Below are 20,584 nucleotides of genomic sequence, written 5' to 3'. Positions count from 1 at the left end.
AGGTGTGAACTCCTACTTGTTACACGCTTGGTTTTGGGTCGGAGTTTTAAATACCCAATTTCGACCCCAACTTAAAACCTATGACCGATCCCCATTGCCATAAATTTGTCCTATTCATGCTATTGGAAGGCATTTGGGTCAGGTTTTGTTGGAACCCAAATCAAAACCTGACCCAATATCCAACCCTATTTATATTCTAATATTATTGGAAGGGACCACACCAATGCAAGTACACATATACTTACCACAAAAATACGCTTTATTAAAAGATGAGTTTTTGGAGGGTCGTGACTCATGCATTAAATGTGTAAGTTCCCGGGCAGAAAAACTCAAGCCGCGTTGGGAAGGAAGGGATTCGGGTTGGGTTCAATAATGCAATGGGCGGACCAATGATTTTTCGTATGAGTCTCACGTGAAGTCGTCTCGTGAATTGTTAGTGCGATTGAGAACTGGTTTTACTTCTCACAACTAATTTCGTTAAAAATCTCCTGCTGAGTGGCATTTTGTAAATAATCATCGCTTTTATCTCATGGAGAAGAAAAAAGAAAAAAAGAAAAAGAAAAAAAAAAAAACGACAGTATCAGAGCAGAGAAGAATGAAAGCTTGCTCTCAAGGAAACCAGCAGAATCTCAACACGCTATGTGTTTCCTCGTTGCGTTTGTTTCTTTCGCTGTAATTCTTCACATTGCGAGCACAAAATAAAGTTCAATGTTATTCAGTGGAATTCGTCGAAAATCTAGGGCTGCTTCACTTGATCTTCGCTTGATTCGTCGCTTGTAAATCTTATGAATGTTGCAGATCCGAGTCTCAAAATCCGGAATTAAGACAATCCGCAGCCGGAATCCTGTCGGCGCTGAGTGGAGAAATATCCTGTAGAAGATCTTTGGTGTTACTGGCTGATTTCCGAATAATTTATGATACTGCTAGCTGATCGTTTGTTGAGGTAGTGTAGTTAGGGTTTTTTGTTTCTTGAGCTGAAGTGGCAGTGGTAGGAAGTGAAGTTTTGGTTTTTTAGTTTGAGTTGTTTTTCATTTTGAGGAAATGCGCGTGTCTTGGTTTCGGGTGCTGGGAATGCTGGGTGTAAATTCGTGTAGAAGGACATGGTGAATTGATTTGATCTCGTTGAGAGGGAATAGCGTGTGGCAACATGCCACCTTCTCCGGCATTTCGGTTATCTCCTCGTGAACTGAATCACAGGCGTGGACGAAGTCTGGAAAGCGGACTACATCTCAAACAGAAGGATGACGATCTTGCGCTCTTCAGTGATATGCAGAGCAGGGAGAAAGACAATTTCCTGCTTCATTCCTCGGAAGACATTGATGACTCCTTCTGTAATTATCTCATTAATCTATTTACTTTGCAGCTCTTTTCTTGCATTGGCATTTGCTTTCAAAATTGTATGCTCGTTTTATGGTCTGTTTATTTCAACAAGGAAAGTTCTTGCTCTAGTCCTTATCGCAAAGACCATTTTTTCTACATAAGACGCATTATCTGAGTTCAGTGGATAATACAGTTAAAGTTCTCGCCTTTCTTCTTTTCTTCAAATCCATATTGAGGCTTTCGTTTTTCTTCATCAGCGACACAATTGAAGTACTTCTCAGACTACAAGCTTGCAATATCTATTCCGGTGCGAGGGGAGAGCAGTGATCTGCTTGATCGAGATGGTGACAAAAATGACTATGATTGGTGATTAGCTTACTGAGAATCTGTTTTACTGTTGAATAACTTCAAATATTTTTTCATTGTTGGGTCCTAGACCATGAACTTGAATTAGAAAACGAGAACTATATTAGGTGATACTGATCAAAGAGTTGGTTTTATTGCATTTTAGGTTATTAACTCCCCCTGACACCCCGCTTTTCCACTCATTGGATGATGAACCTCCGCCAGTAAATCCAGTTCAGAGGGGCAGAGCACGAAGTCAACCCATTTCCATACCTAGAACAGCTACGGTATGCTGTCGAAATTTTCAACATTATTGACTATTCCTTTTTCACATTTGTGAACAAAGTATGAATCCTAACATGTTTCAGTGTTTTACTACGATTACTGTCTTTATGATGCCAGGCAGAGAAGAGTCACAGGAGTACTAGAAGTAGTGCGAGCCCCCATCGATTGAGCCCCCACCAGTTGAGCCCCTCTCCTCGGTCCGGTGGCATCACTTTCCAATCTCGAGGAAGAGCTTCTTCTGTTCCCCATGGTAGTCCAAATCTCCTGTTTCGGCCAACAACTCCCACTCGAAGGCCATCTACACCCCCTAATAAACCCTTGACTCCTGCACCTAGATCTTCTACTCCCACACTTCGTAGAATGAGCACGGGAAGCAGTGGAAGTTTATCTTTAGTTAAGAGAAGTGGGACCTCCCCTGGGAAAACGAGTCAAGGGAATTCTGCCTCTCCCAAACTTCGAGCTTGGCAAGCCACTCTCCCTGGTTTCTCTTCAGAACCCCCTCCAAATCTTCGGACTTCTCTGTCAGATCGGCCAGCTTCACATGTGAGAGGTGTATCACCTGCATCAAGAAGTGGACGGGCTAGACAATCGATGTCACCAACAGCTTCTGGAAGTGGTTCTTCACTTAGCCATGATCGAGACCGTTTCAGTATCCAAAGTAGGGGTTCTCTTGCATCATCTGGGGATGATGACATAGATTCTTTGCAATATCTTCCAGTGGGAACCATAGAGCAGCCTACAATAAGGAAAAGTAACTCATTTTCTAGCAAAACTGTGGGCTCTGTGAAAAAACCCTCTAAAACGTTGTCTGCAAGTTCTGCTCCTAAAAGATCCTTTGATTACACACTTCGTCAAATGGTATGATGCTCCTTGTCATTCTCATTTTGATCTAAATAATCTATTTTTTTAGATCATAATAATCTATTCTTTTTTATCTAATTTGTTCAGAGAGAGAGAGAGAGAGAGAGAGAGGCATCCAAAATGACACTGCATATTTTATAATATTGCTTACTTTAGTTTATTTCTTGTTGCATTTTGCTTGTAAATAACTACATTTCCTTTTCATGTTATTGGTTCATACAGTTTTGAGACCAATTTTTATTATGGATCTTCTATTTTCTGAGGCTTGATTTTGTATCTTGATATAGGACCAGCGTAAAGGTCCTCAAAATATGTTCAGGCCACTTTTATCAAGTGTCCCTTCCACCACCTTTTATGTTGGAAAATCCAATTCCACGCATCGTTCGATGATCTCTAGGAATTCTTCTGTCACTACCAGCAGCAATGCAAGTTCTGAGCTGGGGGTCAGTGTTGCACCTGATACTGAAGGCAGTGACCATGAGCAAGATGATCTAACTAGTCAATGGGGGAAGGCACCACATGCAGATTGCCAAGAAGAGGAAATATTTGTCTTTGATAAGTTGGATGAGGTTAACGAAGAGGTCAGAGGCGAAGAAGGAAAACAAAGTCTTGATGGTTGTAGGGAGGACAGATATGCTTCAAGTCAACATGAGCCTCCGGAATATGAAAAGTTTAGCAGTAGCCATGCTGTGGAAACAATTGCTGGAACCACTTCTGAATCTGCACAAGTTAGTGGTGACCCTTCTCATGTTAATCATGGTGAAGTGGTGGTGTATTGTTCAATTTGTGGCAGCAAATTTTGTATAACTGGATCTGTGGAGTGCGACATCCATGTTTGTCCAGATTGTGCTGAAAAGGATGGATTAGCAGCATTTAAAAGTCAGGGTAAAAATATTCATGAGAAGGCTCTGGAGGGCAGTGAGTTCTCTGAAGTCCAGGCTGATATGTGTGTTATAGAGTTGCCAGAAAGTAGTTGCAATAACTTGATTGATCAAAGTGAAAGAGATGTTGAGCAGGTATCTAGTATTGAGGGGAACACATTGGAGGAATTTGAGCAGTATGAAGAAGTTGGAACCAGCATATCTGATAGCAACATGGTAAATCACCAATTGCGGCATCTTACTTCCCACCCAAGCTTGAAGATTTATGGATCAGAGGGAGCGGGTATCTCTCTGCTGCTGAAAAGGTCAGTTAGCAGTAAATGGCCTGTTGTTCAAGGAAGAGCCTTTACTGCTTCAAATATCCCTTGTGATGACCCCTCTTATGTAAGGGATAGCATAAGCTCTGTGAGAAGTTATAATGGGCCTGGAACGCCTTCTGCCTATGCATCTGTGGACTGGAGCTCGTATAGGCAATCAGACACTCGTTTTCAGCGACAGTTAAGTAACAAAAAAGTTGACCTGGAAACTTCAAGAGAGGATTTGAACATAAATATTCTATGCACTAGATCATCATCTTCAGGGGTTTCAGATAATGCACATGATGCCTTGGTTCATCCCAGAAACATGAGTGGTGACCATCTTGTTGATTTGCCAAATGGGTCGTTAGAAGAAGAGAGATTAATGAGAAGTGCAGATAGTGGATCTTTAGAAAGTGTCGGTATGGGTAATATGGATATTTCTTTTGTAGGTAAACCTATGCTTGAGGAAAATAAGCTTGATCAGTCTGACAATGCAAGGGTAGTAATTACTGCTTCAAACCTATCAATCAATGATCAAAGTATCCAGTTTGTGGATGCTTCAGGGGCAAATATTGTGAATTGTGCAGATCGTTGTACAATGGAAAATGGTGAAGGAAATTTCTCAAGCATTGTAACTGGTGTCTTGGAGATGGTGGTAGCAGTTGCAGAAGTAGAGGCCTTTGTGATTGATAAAGATGCCGCATTGACTGCCAATCTACACGGGATTGAAATTTCTGGTGCTTCAACACCTGACTGCATGTTTATGGTAGCAGGAGAAAAAGAAGAGAGCCTCACAAATTCCATGTCTTCACAAAATGAAGATTTGACCTCCTCAGATTCAAAAAATACCACAGAAGCTGTTCAAAATTCTTCTGATTTTGCAATAATAGATAAAGATGCTCCTGTTTCAGCTTCAGAATCTGACATCACAGATAATGGTCAAGGTATAAGTGGTTTGTTTTACCTAGTTGAATGTTAGTTTGACCTTTTCCATTCCATAAACTTAGTTACTCGTTATTTTCATTACCTTTACTTCTAGATCCAGGCTTCTCTGTGTGTGGACTAAACTTTCTGGGTCTTGGGCTGGACAATTATAGTGGCTAATAAATTTCAACCAACCATTTAGTCTCCTATTATCTGAATTCATTTAAAAGCTTTATTCATTTTGACTAAATTTTCTTTCATGAACAAGAATAACATCCTAGTATTTAATAATGTCCATTTAATATTTCTCTGTCTTTTAGTTCCTTGACCGTATGTACACTTGTTTCCGTAAGCGCCAGTACTTTTTTAGTTTATCACTGTTTTGACAATTCATTGCATTTATAATTTGATCCAAAGGACATTTTTAGGCTTTTGTAAAATATCTATATATTCACCTCTGTTTTGGTGCCATTGATAGGAACAAATACAAAGTCAGAACCTTCATAACAAAATTTGGCTTCAGACCTTCTCCTGTATAGGCTGTTTTGTGAAGATAATCAATGTGATCGTATTTATCTAAGGGTCTCTAACTCTTATTTACTGATTCTAGGTTTTACTAGTTTGTTCATGATTTTCATCTACGGTGTAAGATGTCATAGCTTCTGATCGAGCTTATTTTTTAGGGAGTCAATACATAACCACCTTCCCTGATTAATTGGTGGGGGAAAACAAGGATTCTGCTACTTACCCACCCTGGCATTCCGAGTGCTGAGCACCACAATTGACATTTAATTTGTGAATCGAGTTCTAAGGTCATGTAAAGTCAATTATCTGCAGTGTTTGTTCTAAGGACTTTTTGTTAGGAGATATGCTTTCAGGTGTACAAATTTACTAGCTGAGTTTGTTTGGTCTCTTCTAGTTGTTTGTGTGGTCCATATGTTTATTATTTGAATGAAGTATGTTGGTTGGGTCACTATTTCCATTTACACTAGTAGCAAGGCTCTAAGCATTGGCTTTAATCTGTTATTAGAACATTATATGGTGGCATGGTTGCATCTAATTGGATATAACTCCAATTTGCTGTTCAGTGAGTAAATATTCTATACATTCTACACATATTGCTTCAGGGAGGATGAGAGTTATTCTAGAAACTATATGTTACTAGAGCAATGGCTTGAATCACCTTTGTATCAATTTAGAGATGTACAGAAGGTTTTGAAGAACTTTGGGGAGTAGATTGAGGAGTGATGAGTGTCTGAGGGGGAGAGTGAGAAGGCTGAGGATTTGAGCAGCATAAGCATCAAATCAACAACTATGGAGAAGTTTCTCTTGGGAATCACCCACCATGAAGTGGGACAGAAAGATAGGGCAAGCCATGTTCTGTGGAAAAAAGAAGACTAAATGATCTAATCAGAAGTCAAACTTGAGATTCTGAAGAGATAGACTTTGCTTAAGTGGACACGATCAGATTTTAGACTTCTTCATTTCCCAGTCTCAGTGTGCAAAGATGGAGAACTTCAAACATACTTTGACAGCATTCCACAGTCACTCTTGGGCCATAAATATGACAGAAGAAGGCATTTTTGGATGAGATACATCAGGGTCCCTGACTCTTGAAATTTTAATGTCTGCCTTCAAGAAAGCTTTGAAAGACACTGCTTCAAATTCTGAAGAGGAAACTGTGGATGAGAAACAGTGGTTTTCTCTTTACTTTACAAAAGCAATGAGTATCCAGATCTGCAGATTTCTGAGTGGAGACAGAAGAAAACTCTGGCAAGCGTAGTGTCCCAGATAAAATAAACAGTACATGCTACTGCCGACCTAGAGACCCATTCTTTATCTGTATAGAGTGCCTTCACACATATGTCTTCAAGAAAGCTGTGGAAGACACTGCTTCTGGAGAATAGAAGACAATTTCTACAGAAAATCCCTAATCAGAAAAAAAGTCCCGGGGATAAGCGAAACCCAACTTTGCTCAGTTGATGGGTTTTAGAAAGATGGAACACCCAGCATGCCTCCACACTCTCATACTTGGAGGCAAAAATTTGCTTCCTCAATTGTTCAAAAACATTAAAAACAAACAAACTTGGTTGTTCACTCTCAGGAGACTAAACAAAAAACCAGAGTTTATCTCAACAAGAGAAGGTTCTGAAGAAGGTTCAAGTGTATCATGACTGCTTTTACAGTATGCTGATGCCATTTCTGATAAATGGCATGGAAATAAACAATAAAAGAGAAGAAAAGTTGGTTTTCTGAGATGTTGAAATCAACAGTTTTGAAGAAGATATCGCCTTTTAGGGCAAAGAAGGTTGCATAAATATTAACGCAATCATCATGAATTTAGGTTTATTATAGTTCAAGGAAAGTCATGAAATGTCCACGATGCTTTTGTTCGTTGCGTAGGCATTACCTATTGAAGGTTTCTTGACCCTTAGACATTTTACTTGGCAAGAGGAAAGCTATCATTAACCCTGTGGGAGATTTGTTTGCAGAAAAAATGTTTTTTTTGCAAATAACCTAACTGACAGGTTCTTGTTTGAGATTTACTGTAAAAGAAATGATTTAGAAATTTTAGCTTAGTTTTGCTGTCTAAAGAACTGAAAATATTTTTATTGAATTTCATCGAGGGATCAGAAGCATAAAATACAGATAGACGTTTCGTCAGATGCTCTGTTAGAAATAGAAAGTTTAGAGGCTGAAAGTTATGTGCTTTTATTATGATTCAAATGTTCACCTATTCGCAACAATATGCCTTTTATTTTCTTTTGCTATTATGTTCGTCTAGCTTCTTTCATTACTCCCTTCTATTGGTCACTTGATGCATTCTTTTTGTCATTTCTCCTTTTTGGCTTTAATTGTATTTACTCTTAGGCAGAGAGGAAAAGAAGAAAAGTAATCTATGATGAAAAAAAAATGAACAGAATGGTGCTAAGAAAATTTTGATTTTTATCATCTTATTTTTTTCGGAATTAGATGCTTCCTACTGGACGTTTTGTTGGATAGTACTAAAATTAACAGCTTCTTTCAAAAAGTTATTTTCAACAGTAGTCACACAATCTTATTACTAGGAGGAAGAGGAGAACAAAGTAATCCTGGTATCGAATGTGTGATCTTTGGGTCCCCCTCCCCACAATTTCATCTAAAAGCCTAGGGATAAATTTTTTGTTTCATTCTGTCTGTCAAAGAATCAAGTAGTATCTTTTAGCACCCTCTTGTGTTTGATTTTATTGAATCCCTTGGTCCAGCATCTGTGAAAATTGGAATTGTAAATAAGTATTCTTGATCTCAAAATTCGAAGAATTGGTGCAATCACATTTTTTTCTGTGATTGTTTTCTTGTAAATAGAAACATTGGTAAAGATAATGAAGGAAGCTCAGTAGAGCTCATTTCCTATGGCTATAAGTTATGGTATCTCGGGTTTTATATGGTTGGAAATGCACATCATCTGTGTAATTTATTATCTCATAAATCTAGAGAACTTGTAAATTCAGGCATCATGTTCTAGGTCTCATTCGAAAAACATAAAATATGCAAATGTTAAATTCACTTTGATCTTTTTCTCATGGAGGTGATTGCTGTGAATTATGAATGCAAAGTAGTAGAAGATTTTTAGTTGATTTACAAAAGACTTCTTTAACAAAATTTTCAGGCTGTCTTGTGGATGAGAGCATTGCACAAATTTTAGGTCTTAGGAACCCTGCGTTGCACCTGCTGAACTCTCTATGGAGATTTAAACGTCTGAGTTGAATGGTTTGCCTTTGGCATACGACAAACCTTGATAATTGATCACATAAATGTGTGTCAGGGCTGAGCATCAGGAGCTGTTCTCCAAGAAATTTTGGAGGTTCATAGGTTGCAACTTAGGCTTGATTGCCCAGTCGAACTGAAATGTCATCTTGTTTTCTCTACAGCTAGTTGTCAGTTTCTATTATTATTATTATTATTATTTTTGTATGTTAAAGCCTGCTACTACATGTTGTTGGTAAATATGAATTTATTGCTTGTCCTAAATCTACTTGATGGCTTCAAAGAAGAATGAGCTTGGGTGATGCCTTTTTTAGTTCTCTTTGCGTTGGTCACAACTCCATTAAATTGTCAAAAACTGATGAAGAAATGCCTGTTATTGACTAAAGTGTCAATGTTCTTGTTGTTTCACAGAAGAGTCGACTGTAACGGTTGAGAGACCCAAAGGACACAAAGCAAGAAGCTTGACATTGGAAGAAGCAACCGATACCATACTCTTCTGCAGATCTATCATTCAGGACCTGGCGTATGAAGCTGCAACAATTGCAATGGAAAGGGAAGATCCTGTCCCTGTAGTGGCCCTTGAGGGTTCGAGACCCACTGTTACTATCTTGGGAGCACACTCTCCCAAAAAGAACCCACGTAGTCGTACAACAAAACAAACCCCCAAAGCTCAAAAGCTGAGACACAGGCGTCTAGACTCGAATACCAAGACCCCATCAACGAAGGATGAGAATGAGAAAATGGACGAGAATGTGGTAGATGATTCAGCGGCCCCTGCAAGGCCAGATAGTACAAAACCCCCAAAGCTGGAATCCAGGTGCAATTGCACGGTGATGTAATGCTAATTCTATTTCCTCTTCAGAGATTTTCACATTTGGAGTGGGGCGGAGTGCAAAGAAGGCTCCTCTCAGTTTCTGATTGTCCTCAATTATTTGTAAGAAAACACTACCTAGTGTTGGTGCACATAATCATTGTATAAATTAATTTGTATTTTGGGTGATTCCACGAGAGGAATTAGAGGTTTGATATCAATTATTGGAGTGGTTTCATGTATAATATATTTATATTAGGGTAACTTCCATATCATATTCTTTGGTTCGAGTCTAAGTTCCATAGTAAATGTTGTGTATAAATAGCTAATTATGTATGTAATCTAGGTTTGAAAATATTTTTATTCAATATTATTATCATAACTTTGTCAGGTTATTCTGAAAACCCCAATCAGACCATTATGGTTTAAGCCGGGTTTGGGTCGGTATGATTAAGAGGGTTCCAATGGACCGCCACTCATGCACATTTCAGGACTGATTTACAAAATTACATCCCTCAAAAGGCATAAATTAGAAATCAGCCTTTCTACGCCACTCGAGCTACTGCAAATGAGAGATAAAAGAAACGACTAATCACTATATGCGCTTCTGAAGGGAAAACCCTCAGTGAGAAGGGCGGCGATAATCGTGAAGTTCTCTTCTCCTGCGCCTCTATCAATTGTACGCGAGGTAATGCATTTGTCTTTGACCTAATTGCTACAATCCTGGATACTATTTAGGGTATAGATCGTATCTGATTGTCTTATTTCTGGGTCCCCATTTGTGGATCTGATCAGTATGGGCGTCTCAAGGCCTGTTTCAAACGAAGGTTTTTGTTTTTGTCATGAAAGATTTGGATTCTGGGTATCCTGCGTGTTTCCGTTGACTGGTGTGTGTTTTTTTTTGTCGGATGTTGTTCTAATATTTGGGTTTTGATCTGGAGAAATTAAGTTGAGGTAAACCTTGTTACTGCTGGATATCGATGTTGCGTGTCATCATTTTGGGATTTTCCTGTTTTCATATAAGTTCTATATGATTTCAGATACTAGCTTTGGGTGGAGTGATTTTAACAGTATCATACCCTTTTCATTCTGGCATATTTAATGTTAATGATTATGCAATTTTTGGTTCTTACGTCTTTGAACTTGTTCAAAATATCAACGGGTTTTGAAGTAGCCTAGTATTATTTTCTTCAATTGGTTGTTTAATGTGTTCGGTATGGGTCTCTTTCCTGTTCTGACCCATCTTTGGGAGTATTCTAACTTGTCATCTCTGTTGTTTGTACACTGTAATTTGTTATAGGACGATGGCATCAAAATTGACGCAATTGCCAGCCAAAGCGGTCCAAGCATCCCAGTTTGTGGCAAAACATGGATCTACTTACTATAAGCAGTTGTTGGAGCAGAATAAGCAGTACATTCAGCATCCACCTACTGTGGAGAAGTGCAATGAATTATCCAAACAACTATTTTACACTCGTCTTGCCAGGTCAGTATTTTGACAAACAAGATAAGACGTAGGGCAAAGTTAAACTACTTGTATACATTCTCTCACCATTCATTTCGCTAATTTATGGGGACAAAACAGTCATCCTCTGTTTTTCATCTATTTACTGTTCAGAAAGGGAACACACATCTGTGTTTGTCCATGTTATGTTGGAGGTAGCCCTTGGATTATGCATTACTTCCGATACAGTTATCTTTCAAATTCACCTCTTTACAAATGTTTGCTTTTAAGTCATAATGAGCTAAAGATGGCTGGCATTTTTGCCTTCCATTGGCTCTATGGAGATGAAGATGTTCGATTCAGAATTTTGGTCTGGCCATTGAGATTTGTGATCAAATCAAAGAATTGTGATCCCTTCTTGACATGGCTTTGTTTGTTTCTGCTGGGTTTTCATTTGATGTACAGACATTACTCAACCCCTTGCCTCACTTCATAATTTTTGGAGGCAGCATAATTTGAATAGCGAAAACGTCATGCTCTTTTAATGAAATGATTTTATCTATGTACTTTTGTCCTGAATGGCTATATCTATTTACCACTTTGAGCTTATGTTTTAGAACCAGTTCTATTCTTGATTTTCTCTATTTCTGATATGTATTAATGTATGAGGTGTTCTGTGCTTCTGGAGACACTGAGCTCCACATTTCTTGTGCAATCCAAAGGGACCCCATGGAAGAAATGCACGCACCTTATCAGGAAATCACTAAATCAGAAATCTCAGGCGAGGCTAATGGTTTTCATTGCCCATCTCATAGAAGATCATCTTTCAGTTGTCATGGCTTTGTTTGCCAGTCTTGCCATCACCTGCCATACTTTAACCTCTGAGTCCAGAAGGATTAGCAGATACATATGGATTTTGAAGTGTCAGATGGGATGAATAGGCCAATAAAAGCTGATGCTTGGTCTTCTACCCACCTCACTGGTTTTAATGCTTCAGGTTTTTTGATACCCATGCGATACTGAAATCATGGATCTATTAATAAAAACCATGGATCTATTACTAATGCTGAATTACAATCTCATGATGGTAAATCTATAAGGTCAGTTATTTGTAGGTATTGGTCTTTGTAGCTGAAATGATTAGGGGTGAAAGTTACAGTATGTCAGATCATTTGGTAAATGTTTTCAATTTTGTCTGGAAATAAATAGGAAATTTTGTTGCTGAAGATGGGCTGAGTTCACTTCTTGATGTGTCCTGTCTGGGGCATTGGATCTGCAGCATCATTTCTCAAAATGTATTCTAAATCATCTTGTTGATTCCTAAAAATAGAAATCAATCTCAGAAACCAAAGGAAGGTGAATAACAAATTTGAATAGAAATTCTATTAAGGCATTGTGGCTAAGTTTTATATCCTTTAGAGACTTTCCATGGGTGCCACTTGGAAAGAAAGGGACAGTTTTTCAGGTCATTCTTATTCAACTGGAGTTATCATAGGAAGATTCATCAATTATGTCTTACTCTAGACTAGTGGATTCCCGAATCTTAATTACTTGCCCAGTGTTATTATCCAATTCCACTGGAGAAGAGTGACAAGTTATTCTCCTTCATGTGTGAGGGAGATTGAGTAGGTTCCACCTCAAATTGTTGGATAAAATAAAATTTGATTGAAGTTCAAGAGGGAGGGTGGGGCCTGCTGGCAGATGTGAAGTGATCCCTGGCTGTCCCTTTCTTCCCTCTTTGCTTTATAAACTGACTTGCTTTTCCAAAAAAAATAAAAATGATCCATGGCTATGATGGTACGTTCATGCTTTTGTCTCTGCGCCCTCTGGGCATGCAGATTCTATTGAGCAGAATTGAGTGCTCTCTTTGTGGGCCTTAAATTCTCTTTCTCCAAGCCTTTGATGGTTGAGAATGATTCATCTTGCATTATCAATTGGTTGTCTCATGGATATACCCCTCTGTGGTGCCTCATTTGGTACTTTGATGACATTATGGTCATTGCTAGTTGTGTTACTGGGTCGCACATCCCGCATAAGGACTCAGCTGCAGATTCACTTGCTAGGGAAGGAGTCTCCCAACAAGCCCTCTTTTGGGATTCCTAATCCCTTGCTCATTAATGTATTTTTGTTTTGTTCTATATTCCTTTTTTACCACATTGCTTTGTCTTCTTTAGTTTGTATCCTCTTGCCATTGGGGCTTTTCTTTCTCATAAAATTCTCATTATTTTTTTTAAAATAGCCGAGTTTTACTGTTTCATCTGAATTAAGGGAATTATACCTTTGCATATTAAAAATGTAACTTTTGATCCAGTTGCTTGAGATTTCAGTTTATTATCCTTCACTAACTAGACAGATTCTGATTAGCATATAGCAAACTACCCTAAATGCCTTGTATGCCATATACAAGTTTCGTAGAATTTGCAGTAGAACGGTGATTTGCAGCTTGACTTGTCTGCAACTCTTTTTATGGGTTTATTTTGAGGCGTTGGAATTGCAAACCTATTTTTGAATCTAGATGCAGTAGTATCTTTCTGATAAAACAATGTTCATGTCATTTGGGTAAAACATACTGTGGAGGGTGTTTGGAAGTACAGAGATTTTTAGTTAATTTAGCATTAAGTTATTGGATGCCTTGTGACTTGGCTAGTTTGGCTCAATGGTCACATGGGGGGTGTCTAGTGTGAGGTCTTGGGTTCAAGTCTCACCAGGGGTTAAGTGGTGTGTGCATGTGTATTCAACATTGAAAAAAAAGGTCTCAGATGACTTGCAATGTGAGAAATTTTGCATGGAAAACAAGTATTATTGTTTTGAATGGCATTGAAATAATTAGTGCAAAGTCCTGTCTTGAGCATGGATTCTTTAGTGAAATAGCTTTAACTTGTACTTTGGGCTGTCTCTGGGACTACATCTATGGTTATTTGTGACGTACTTTATGTGACAAACAAAATCAGGCTGTTGGACCAGTGAATATGTTTATGAATTGACCTGCCCTGTTTTCTTTGTCAAAGTCTGTACTCTTTACTTTTTCTTCATTTCCTGTGTTCTCTGTATGAAAACACTCTTGATTGTTGGTTGTTTGGTTGTAGTAATTTTTGAGCCTGCTGCTACTTGTTACTCTATTTCCGTTGCTTTTTAGATCAGTTAACAGGCTTTGGAGCTGTTAAGGTTCCAAGTAAAGTAATGTTTGGATGGTTTAAAAAAAGATATTTATCCTAAAGATGCAGTTTCCATTTATCTTTCGTGCTTGTTGGTGGTTCTGCACTTCCATTACAAAAAGATGGCATGAAAGACAATTGGGATTGTTAGGTACTGACCTAGCGCTCTTTTCTGCATGCAGTATTCCAGGTCGTACTGAAAAATTCTGGAAGGAAGTTGATTATGTGAAGCATTTGTGGAAGAACAGGGGGGATCTGAAGGTTGAGGATGCTGGCATTGCAGCCCTCTTTGGACTAGAGTGCTTTGCATGGTTTTGTGTTGGTGAGATTGTTGGAAGAGGTTTCACATTCACCGGCTACTATCCCTGAAGGAAGTCTCTGAGTGGCATTCCATATACGTTAGTCGAGCTATTCAAGTGGGTGGTTAAGTCATCGGCGTCCTTTCTTGTTGCTAAATTTTGTTTTTTGGCTAAGTTAAAGCTGATTTAGTCAGCATAAGAAGAATACTTCCCTCACAATAAATTGTTGAGTTGATCTTCGCCTGCTTCATGACATAGTGTTTACTTGCAGCTTATTTTTTGATTTCATTAGGAACAGCCGTTAGCGTGATAGATAAATCGGTTTTGCGATGGATTACTGGAATTTGCAAGTTTTTTTCTCTTGGCTGAGCTCAGCCGGACGAATTAAGACTCAATGCACATATTTGATTTTTCCATTAATTGTGGTTCTCCAGTTTCTTCAAGCCTGCTAAATTTCTTGTCAGTGTACTAGCGGATAAAGTTCTGGACTATAACCTGTCTATAAAGATTGTTCGTATGGAAAAAGCAATTCGACGGAACATCAAACAGGAACAAGGTCTAGATGACTGCATCAACAACAGTGGCTCGATCGAAGTCGCGCATTACTATGTGCTACAGAGTGTTTAACTTGTCTTAATAATGGGTCTCGATATGATTTGGATTTGCTTTAATTTCCAGTTTTTTCACCATTCTTTCTTGGAAGGAGAAGCTGCCAAGATCGTCCGACTCTTGTCTTTTATATGGTCTTCATGTTGAAGCATTTGACTCCCTTTTTACCCCCTAAAGATAAAAAATTATCATTTTTATTGATAAATTAAAAGGATAATTTTTTTTATTGATAAAATATACAATTATTTTATTAAATTCCTTGGTACTTTTGTTATAAAATTACAAGTGCAAATGGATTGAGTAATCATACAGGCGGTGCAGATGCGATTATGCGGCATCTTCGAGGCTTCGTTCAACCAAGGAAGAATATTCATACTTCATTCGTCTCAACCGCAACAGCAGAAACGGAGATCGATAGAAAAGCTCGATAGAACCGTTTACACGCCGATCCTTTTCCTGCCCTAAGATTTCTCCTTATGAGCTGAAAATTCCGCACCCAATGCTCCCCTAAGAGATTGTAGAACAAGTCTCTTCGTCCCTTCTCACCTTCTCCTCCCCCAATTCACTGGAGAACAGGTCTCTTCGTCCCTTCTCACCTTCTCGAGATTTGCAGATCGAAAGATTCCTTCTCTCTTCTTCGTTCTATCGCCCAGATCGAGGAAAATTTTGGAGGAAAACAGCCAGGATAAAGTCGATTTGGCAGGGATAGGTGGAGAGGTTATTGATCGAATTGGGTCGACGGATTGGAGGATGAGGATGGTTAATGTCCCTGATACATCTACCACGTCTGTCGAAAGCCGGTTGTCTAGTTCTTCGTCTTCTATTTTTCAAAATTTTCCGCTCATTGCGGCTCTCGTAGCGTTTATGGTTGCACAGTCGCTGAAGATGTTCGTCTCCTGGTATTGCTCTTCCTTTATCTTCTGTATCTGCTCAAGTTTTATGATCGTAGATTCTCCTGTGACTGGATCTTGATTCGGGAAGCTAGTTATGCTGTAATTGATCGTGAAGATCCGCCTGTGTAGAATTTGTTGTTGAATTGGTTTCTTCTTCATTTATAGTATTGCCTACACAATAAATGGTAGTAATACTATCGGGTGTCTCACTCACCACAAAGAGGATGATGACCAGTGGACTTAGGCGTGGAATATATGCCTGCCTGTTGTTGACACGGCTCTCTGTGATATAAAACATCCGTCCGTTCATTGCTATCTTTTCATGTCATTTTTCTAGAATGTCGTGATCAGCATCTCTGATTGTTAGGTATTGATCATCTTTTCTATATCTTGTTTCTCCTGAGAACCATATTCTTTTAGATTTGCAGGTACAAAGAAAGACGGTGGGATGCTAAGCAGCTTATTGCATCTGGCGGAATGCCTTCTTCTCATTCTGCCACAGTCACTGCCCTTGCAGCTGCTATTGGATTTCAGGATGGCTTTGGAGGATCTGAATTTGCTACAGCCATGATCTTGGCCTGTGTTGTATGTTTTTCCAAGCATTCTGATTCATTAAATTAAACTGTTTATCAGATTATATATGAAACATGGGCAAGTTTCATGCGACACACTTTACTGTTCATGAATTAATAAAGTCGGCTATGGTAGAAGATATTTAGCTGGTTTTTATGTCAAAGGCTTAAACAATGTATTATTGGCAGGTGATGTTTGACTCATCTGGTGTGAGGTTGCATGCTGGACGACAAGCTGAAGTATGTTTTTGTTTCCTATTGTTCTCCATCCTAATCTCTGTTTTGTATTGGCAACAGGCAGAGAAAGATGATTTAAAAATATTGCTTTTACTGCATCAAAGAGAAGTTAACAGATCTTCAGAAGGATAACGAGTAGTATCATTACCCATTAACAGATCCTAGGAAGGATAACTAGTAGTATCATTACCCATTAACAAATCTTTGGAAGGATAAGTAGTATCATTACCAACCCTTCCGCAACCTACTCAAGTGGAAATCATCTTGTAAGTTCTTAGAAGAAAAACATGTTGAACGTCTCTCACCCAGTTATAGTAAAACTTAATTAAATAGAAAACTAGATGGAAATCAGAACTTGTGTATTTTTCATGCTTCTTTGAGGAAAACATGAAGATCTAGTATTGTAAAATTACTGCATCATATTATTCCAAAAAAAAAGAAACTGCTGTCTTATAGTACTTATCGTGTAAATTATATATGGTAATGCATTGATTATGAGCATGTCTCACATTTATTACTGTTCAGGGGTTGTAAGGAAAGCAGTAGCTCTTTATTTACTTTATCACGTGATTTATCAGGAAAAAAGCTCTCTATCTGATATATTACCCTCCAAATTGGGTGTTATGCAGGTGCTGAATCAAATTGTATTTGAGCTGCCTGAAGAGCATCCTTTGGCTGACGCGAGACCTCTCCGTGAACTTCTTGGTCATACACCACCTCAAGTAAGTTTTGATGAGGTCCTCAGTTTCCCTGTTTTTGAGTCTAACAGAGATTCATAAATCTGCACTTCTACATGGAACTTCAATATCGAATATTTACACATACATGCATGTCTATCAGAAACAGGACTAGTTTGATACACTTGATTCTTTAACAAAATGTTGAAGATGAGATGTTCAATGGAAGTAGTAATTTATGTGGCAATCATAACAAGCCCAACATGATTTTAACAAGTTTTGGGAGATCTAAGACTCACTCTAAGAGATGAGGTGGGAGTATCAGAAAAAGAAGTAGGCAAATTAATCAACAGAATGCTAAAGAATTGGCTTAAGCCTGTTAAGTGTATATTTTTATACTTTAAAAATGAACTCATTGCCATATTCGAGAGTCAAGACAGTCTTGATAAGTATTTTTTTCTATGCTGAAGGTTTCATTTATGAATTTTGTAGGTGGTGTGAAGAAAAAAGTAGATATATGGAAGGAAACATTGAATTCGAGGATTTGAAAGTCAGACAATTTAAAAGAAAATAAATGGTCTATGTCTTTAGTACACATACAGATATTATGAGCCCAATGAGTATTAATGGCTCAAAGATATCTAGTCTTGATCATCCTAAAGAAAGGGGAGATTAAGCAAAATGTTGCTCTAGTCTCAGAAATTGTTGGATAGTTGAAAAGGGGACTACATCTTGGGTTTTATTGCCAAAAAATCTTTGAAATAGTTGCCAAAGGTACCTCTTTGTACAATGGAAAAAATTTCTCTTCTAATGTAATGATTCCTATCTGTCCATGAGATTCCTGGCAACTGGAGATGCCAGCAAAAGCCACTTTTCTGCTGGGAGAAGTAGTTTTTGGTAATCGACCAGAAAATAGTTACTATGGGGCTATGATGGTTATGGTAGCTTATAAGCTAATATAGATAACTAATATATGCACCAAATAGTTAACAACGTAGCAACAGGTATCAGGGGAAGAAACTATGCACATCAGGTAAGTGAGCTACTCACACATAAAAGGATGCTGGAAGGGAGATGATGAAAATGTGGTATATGGATTAGAATCCATCTAAGAACATGAGAAGGAATGCTAAGGGTCACAGATTTGAGGTCAGAGATTTAAGCAATGCATGGATTGCTAAGGGTCACAGATTTGAGGTCAGGGATTTAAGCAATGCATTTCTTTATTTATACCTCTCTATTGGAAAAAGAAATTTCAGAGAATTTCTTTTACCATAAGGGTTGAAAGTGGTTTACCCACTTAACGTTTCACATGTCCTGGTAGTTCCTAGTTCCATATCTCAAAAGTGGGTAATATAACAATGTGTGATGTCATATGCTTTAAGGATTTAATGCTTGCTAAATGGCATCAGGTGAGGAACTTGAAGTGTGAGAAAATTTTAGTATAGGACAAGAAACATCACTGCAAAAGTCACTCCAAAAAAACGGTTTTTTACCAGAACAGAGAATGCTCGTTTTAGCAGGAGTTGGTCAAATATTTTATTTGACTATGAGGTTAAGTGGATTTTTCCAGTAATATTTTTGGTTATTATTTAGGACACTGAAGCTTATGTAACTGAAATGTAGTATGTGCACACTACTATATTGAATACCTAACCTATTGAGTGTTGTCTGCAGAGCCTCTTCGAAAATAGATGGAAACAGATGACCTAATTGTGCTTGTATGATCAGGGTTTTTTATTTTGATATTCCGTGAAAATGATAGTTTGAGGTGTGAGATATGGATTTTGGGGAAGATCTAATGAGCAGGATTTTCCCATTTTACTAGAACAAGCTTTATATGTTTCATGATGGAGAGTTGAGGATGCAATGATGATTTTTTATTAGCTCAGGAGGATCCATGGATAGCAAATTTCTTTGTCTTTTTGCCAGAAATGCCTGTGGTGTCAGAATATCTTGTATAAAATAGGATATGCAGAGAAAGGAGAGAGGACACGCAATCCAGTTGGCAGTTTTCTTCCTTAATTTAATTCTCAAGCTTCATCCTGAGTAAGCTACCTTACCTTTGGAGAATTTGTTGTTTTAAAAAACTGAAATCTGATCCCTACTTCTCAATTCAATCATGGTCAGAATTTTGAAACAAGGAATACCACTTTAGTGGTAAAACCACTCCAGATAAAAAGTGATAGGCAGAGAATGGAGACAGGAGCTTATTGCTCATTGCATTTTTACACAAATCCATGTTTCATTCAGTTTTTTTTTCAACATTATTTAAAATAATTTGTAATTTTATGGTAATGCTAAATTTAGATTTATACTTTTTGACATTCCTATTATTGGTTTCATGCTTTCAAAATCTTATTACAGGTTATTGCTGGTGGATTACTTGGATTTCTCATTGCTGCTATTGGCAGCGTGACTACTAAAATTTTTTCATGATCTTGCTATAAGGAGGTCCAAAGAAATATGATTAGTGATCAGAAATCACATGAACTGCATGCCAGCCACTCTCAGACCCATTTGCCAAGTCACTTGTTGGATCCAAATATCATGCATTGTTCCATGCAGCTTACAAGTCCCCCATTTAGAAGATGTGAAAATTGCAGTAACATTCTTGTACGATATTTGATTTACACATTCATTAGAATTGTGGAAGTTGAAGTGGAAGTGCATTGCCTTGGTTGTTATACTGGGTGCACCTTTGGCCATTTGGCCTTTTCAGTTTTATTTTTTCATCCATGAGCAGCCGATGGAGATGCAAAAATCCTGTTGATACACAAAGGAATATATCTCTTGTACAGCGGGCATATTGCTCCAATAAACAGATGAATTGATTTTGAAATATTGCTTGTTAGTTTGTTCTCTAATCTAGAGGCAAAGGGATGTTATTTGCTAATACTCTATAAAGGAAATGTCGATCTATGTATATAGTTGAAAGTAGTCTAATTCTATGCATGTTGCATAAATGTCTTTTTTCTGTTACCTGTTCATAGCATTTTCTGATATATTCACCAAAATTAGACTCCTGCTCCATGGTCTCTGGCATGTTTTAGCTGTCTTTTTTCTCTTGGAACTATCTTGGGCCATGCTTCCTTCCAATACGTGAGGACAAATTTAGCTTCACCTGTACAAGAATAGAGCTCTAACATGGATACCATCAACTAACCTTGTTCTCAATTAAGTTAAAAAGTTCTTTATTATCAGAAGAAAACATACTCAACACTA

General features: G+C 38.1%; 3 protein-coding genes across 6 annotated transcripts; all 3 read left to right on the top strand.

The window, feature by feature from the left end:
• The first annotated feature begins 538 nt into the window (after positions 1-538).
• On the top strand, positions 539-9,676 carry LOC137953575 (uncharacterized). 2 transcript variants are annotated; one of them, XM_068801018.1, is made up of 7 exons: positions 539-672; positions 799-1,331; positions 1,578-1,686; positions 1,832-1,952; positions 2,068-2,808; positions 3,099-4,935; positions 9,074-9,676. In XM_068801018.1, the coding sequence occupies exons 2-7, from the start codon at positions 1,148-1,150 to the stop codon at positions 9,499-9,501; spliced, it is 3,420 nt and encodes a 1,139-aa protein (XP_068657119.1). In that variant the 5' UTR covers positions 539-672; positions 799-1,147; the 3' UTR covers positions 9,502-9,676. The 2 variants fall into 2 exon arrangements, with proteins under 2 accessions (XP_068657119.1, XP_068657110.1); XM_068801009.1 differs by having other exon boundaries at positions 539-1,331.
• A 360-nt stretch (positions 9,677-10,036) lies between these two features.
• Positions 10,037-14,621, top strand: LOC137964487 (uncharacterized). Of its 2 annotated transcripts, none has more exons than XM_068811356.1 (3): positions 10,037-10,161; positions 10,774-10,959; positions 14,255-14,621. In XM_068811356.1, exons 2-3 carry the CDS (start codon positions 10,778-10,780, stop codon positions 14,439-14,441), a joined length of 369 nt encoding a protein of 122 aa, XP_068667457.1. In that variant the 5' UTR covers positions 10,037-10,161; positions 10,774-10,777; the 3' UTR covers positions 14,442-14,621. The 2 variants fall into 2 exon arrangements, with proteins under 2 accessions (XP_068667457.1, XP_068667458.1); XM_068811357.1 differs by lacking the exon at positions 10,037-10,161 and adding an exon at positions 10,283-10,427.
• A 685-nt stretch (positions 14,622-15,306) lies between these two features.
• On the top strand, positions 15,307-20,285 carry LOC137964460 (uncharacterized). 2 transcript variants are annotated; one of them, XM_068811354.1, is made up of 6 exons: positions 15,307-15,879; positions 16,302-16,458; positions 16,635-16,685; positions 17,312-17,404; positions 19,329-19,408; positions 19,727-20,285. In XM_068811354.1, the coding sequence occupies exons 1-6, from the start codon at positions 15,731-15,733 to the stop codon at positions 19,776-19,778; spliced, it is 582 nt and encodes a 193-aa protein (XP_068667455.1). In that variant the 5' UTR covers positions 15,307-15,730; the 3' UTR covers positions 19,779-20,285. The 2 variants fall into 2 exon arrangements, with proteins under 2 accessions (XP_068667455.1, XP_068667456.1); XM_068811355.1 differs by lacking the exon at positions 19,329-19,408.
• Positions 20,286-20,584: the final 299 nt, after the last annotated feature.

This window comes from Aristolochia californica, unplaced genomic scaffold (assembly GCF_029961685.1).
Source record: "Aristolochia californica isolate CCGP_79_NKW_82.1479 unplaced genomic scaffold, dmAriCali1.0.hap1 SCAF_1, whole genome shotgun sequence".
NCBI classification, from domain to species: domain Eukaryota; kingdom Viridiplantae; phylum Streptophyta; class Magnoliopsida; order Piperales; family Aristolochiaceae; genus Aristolochia; species Aristolochia californica.
Note: the sequence above shows the minus strand (reverse complement) of the source record. Positions and strands in the feature narration are given on the sequence as shown.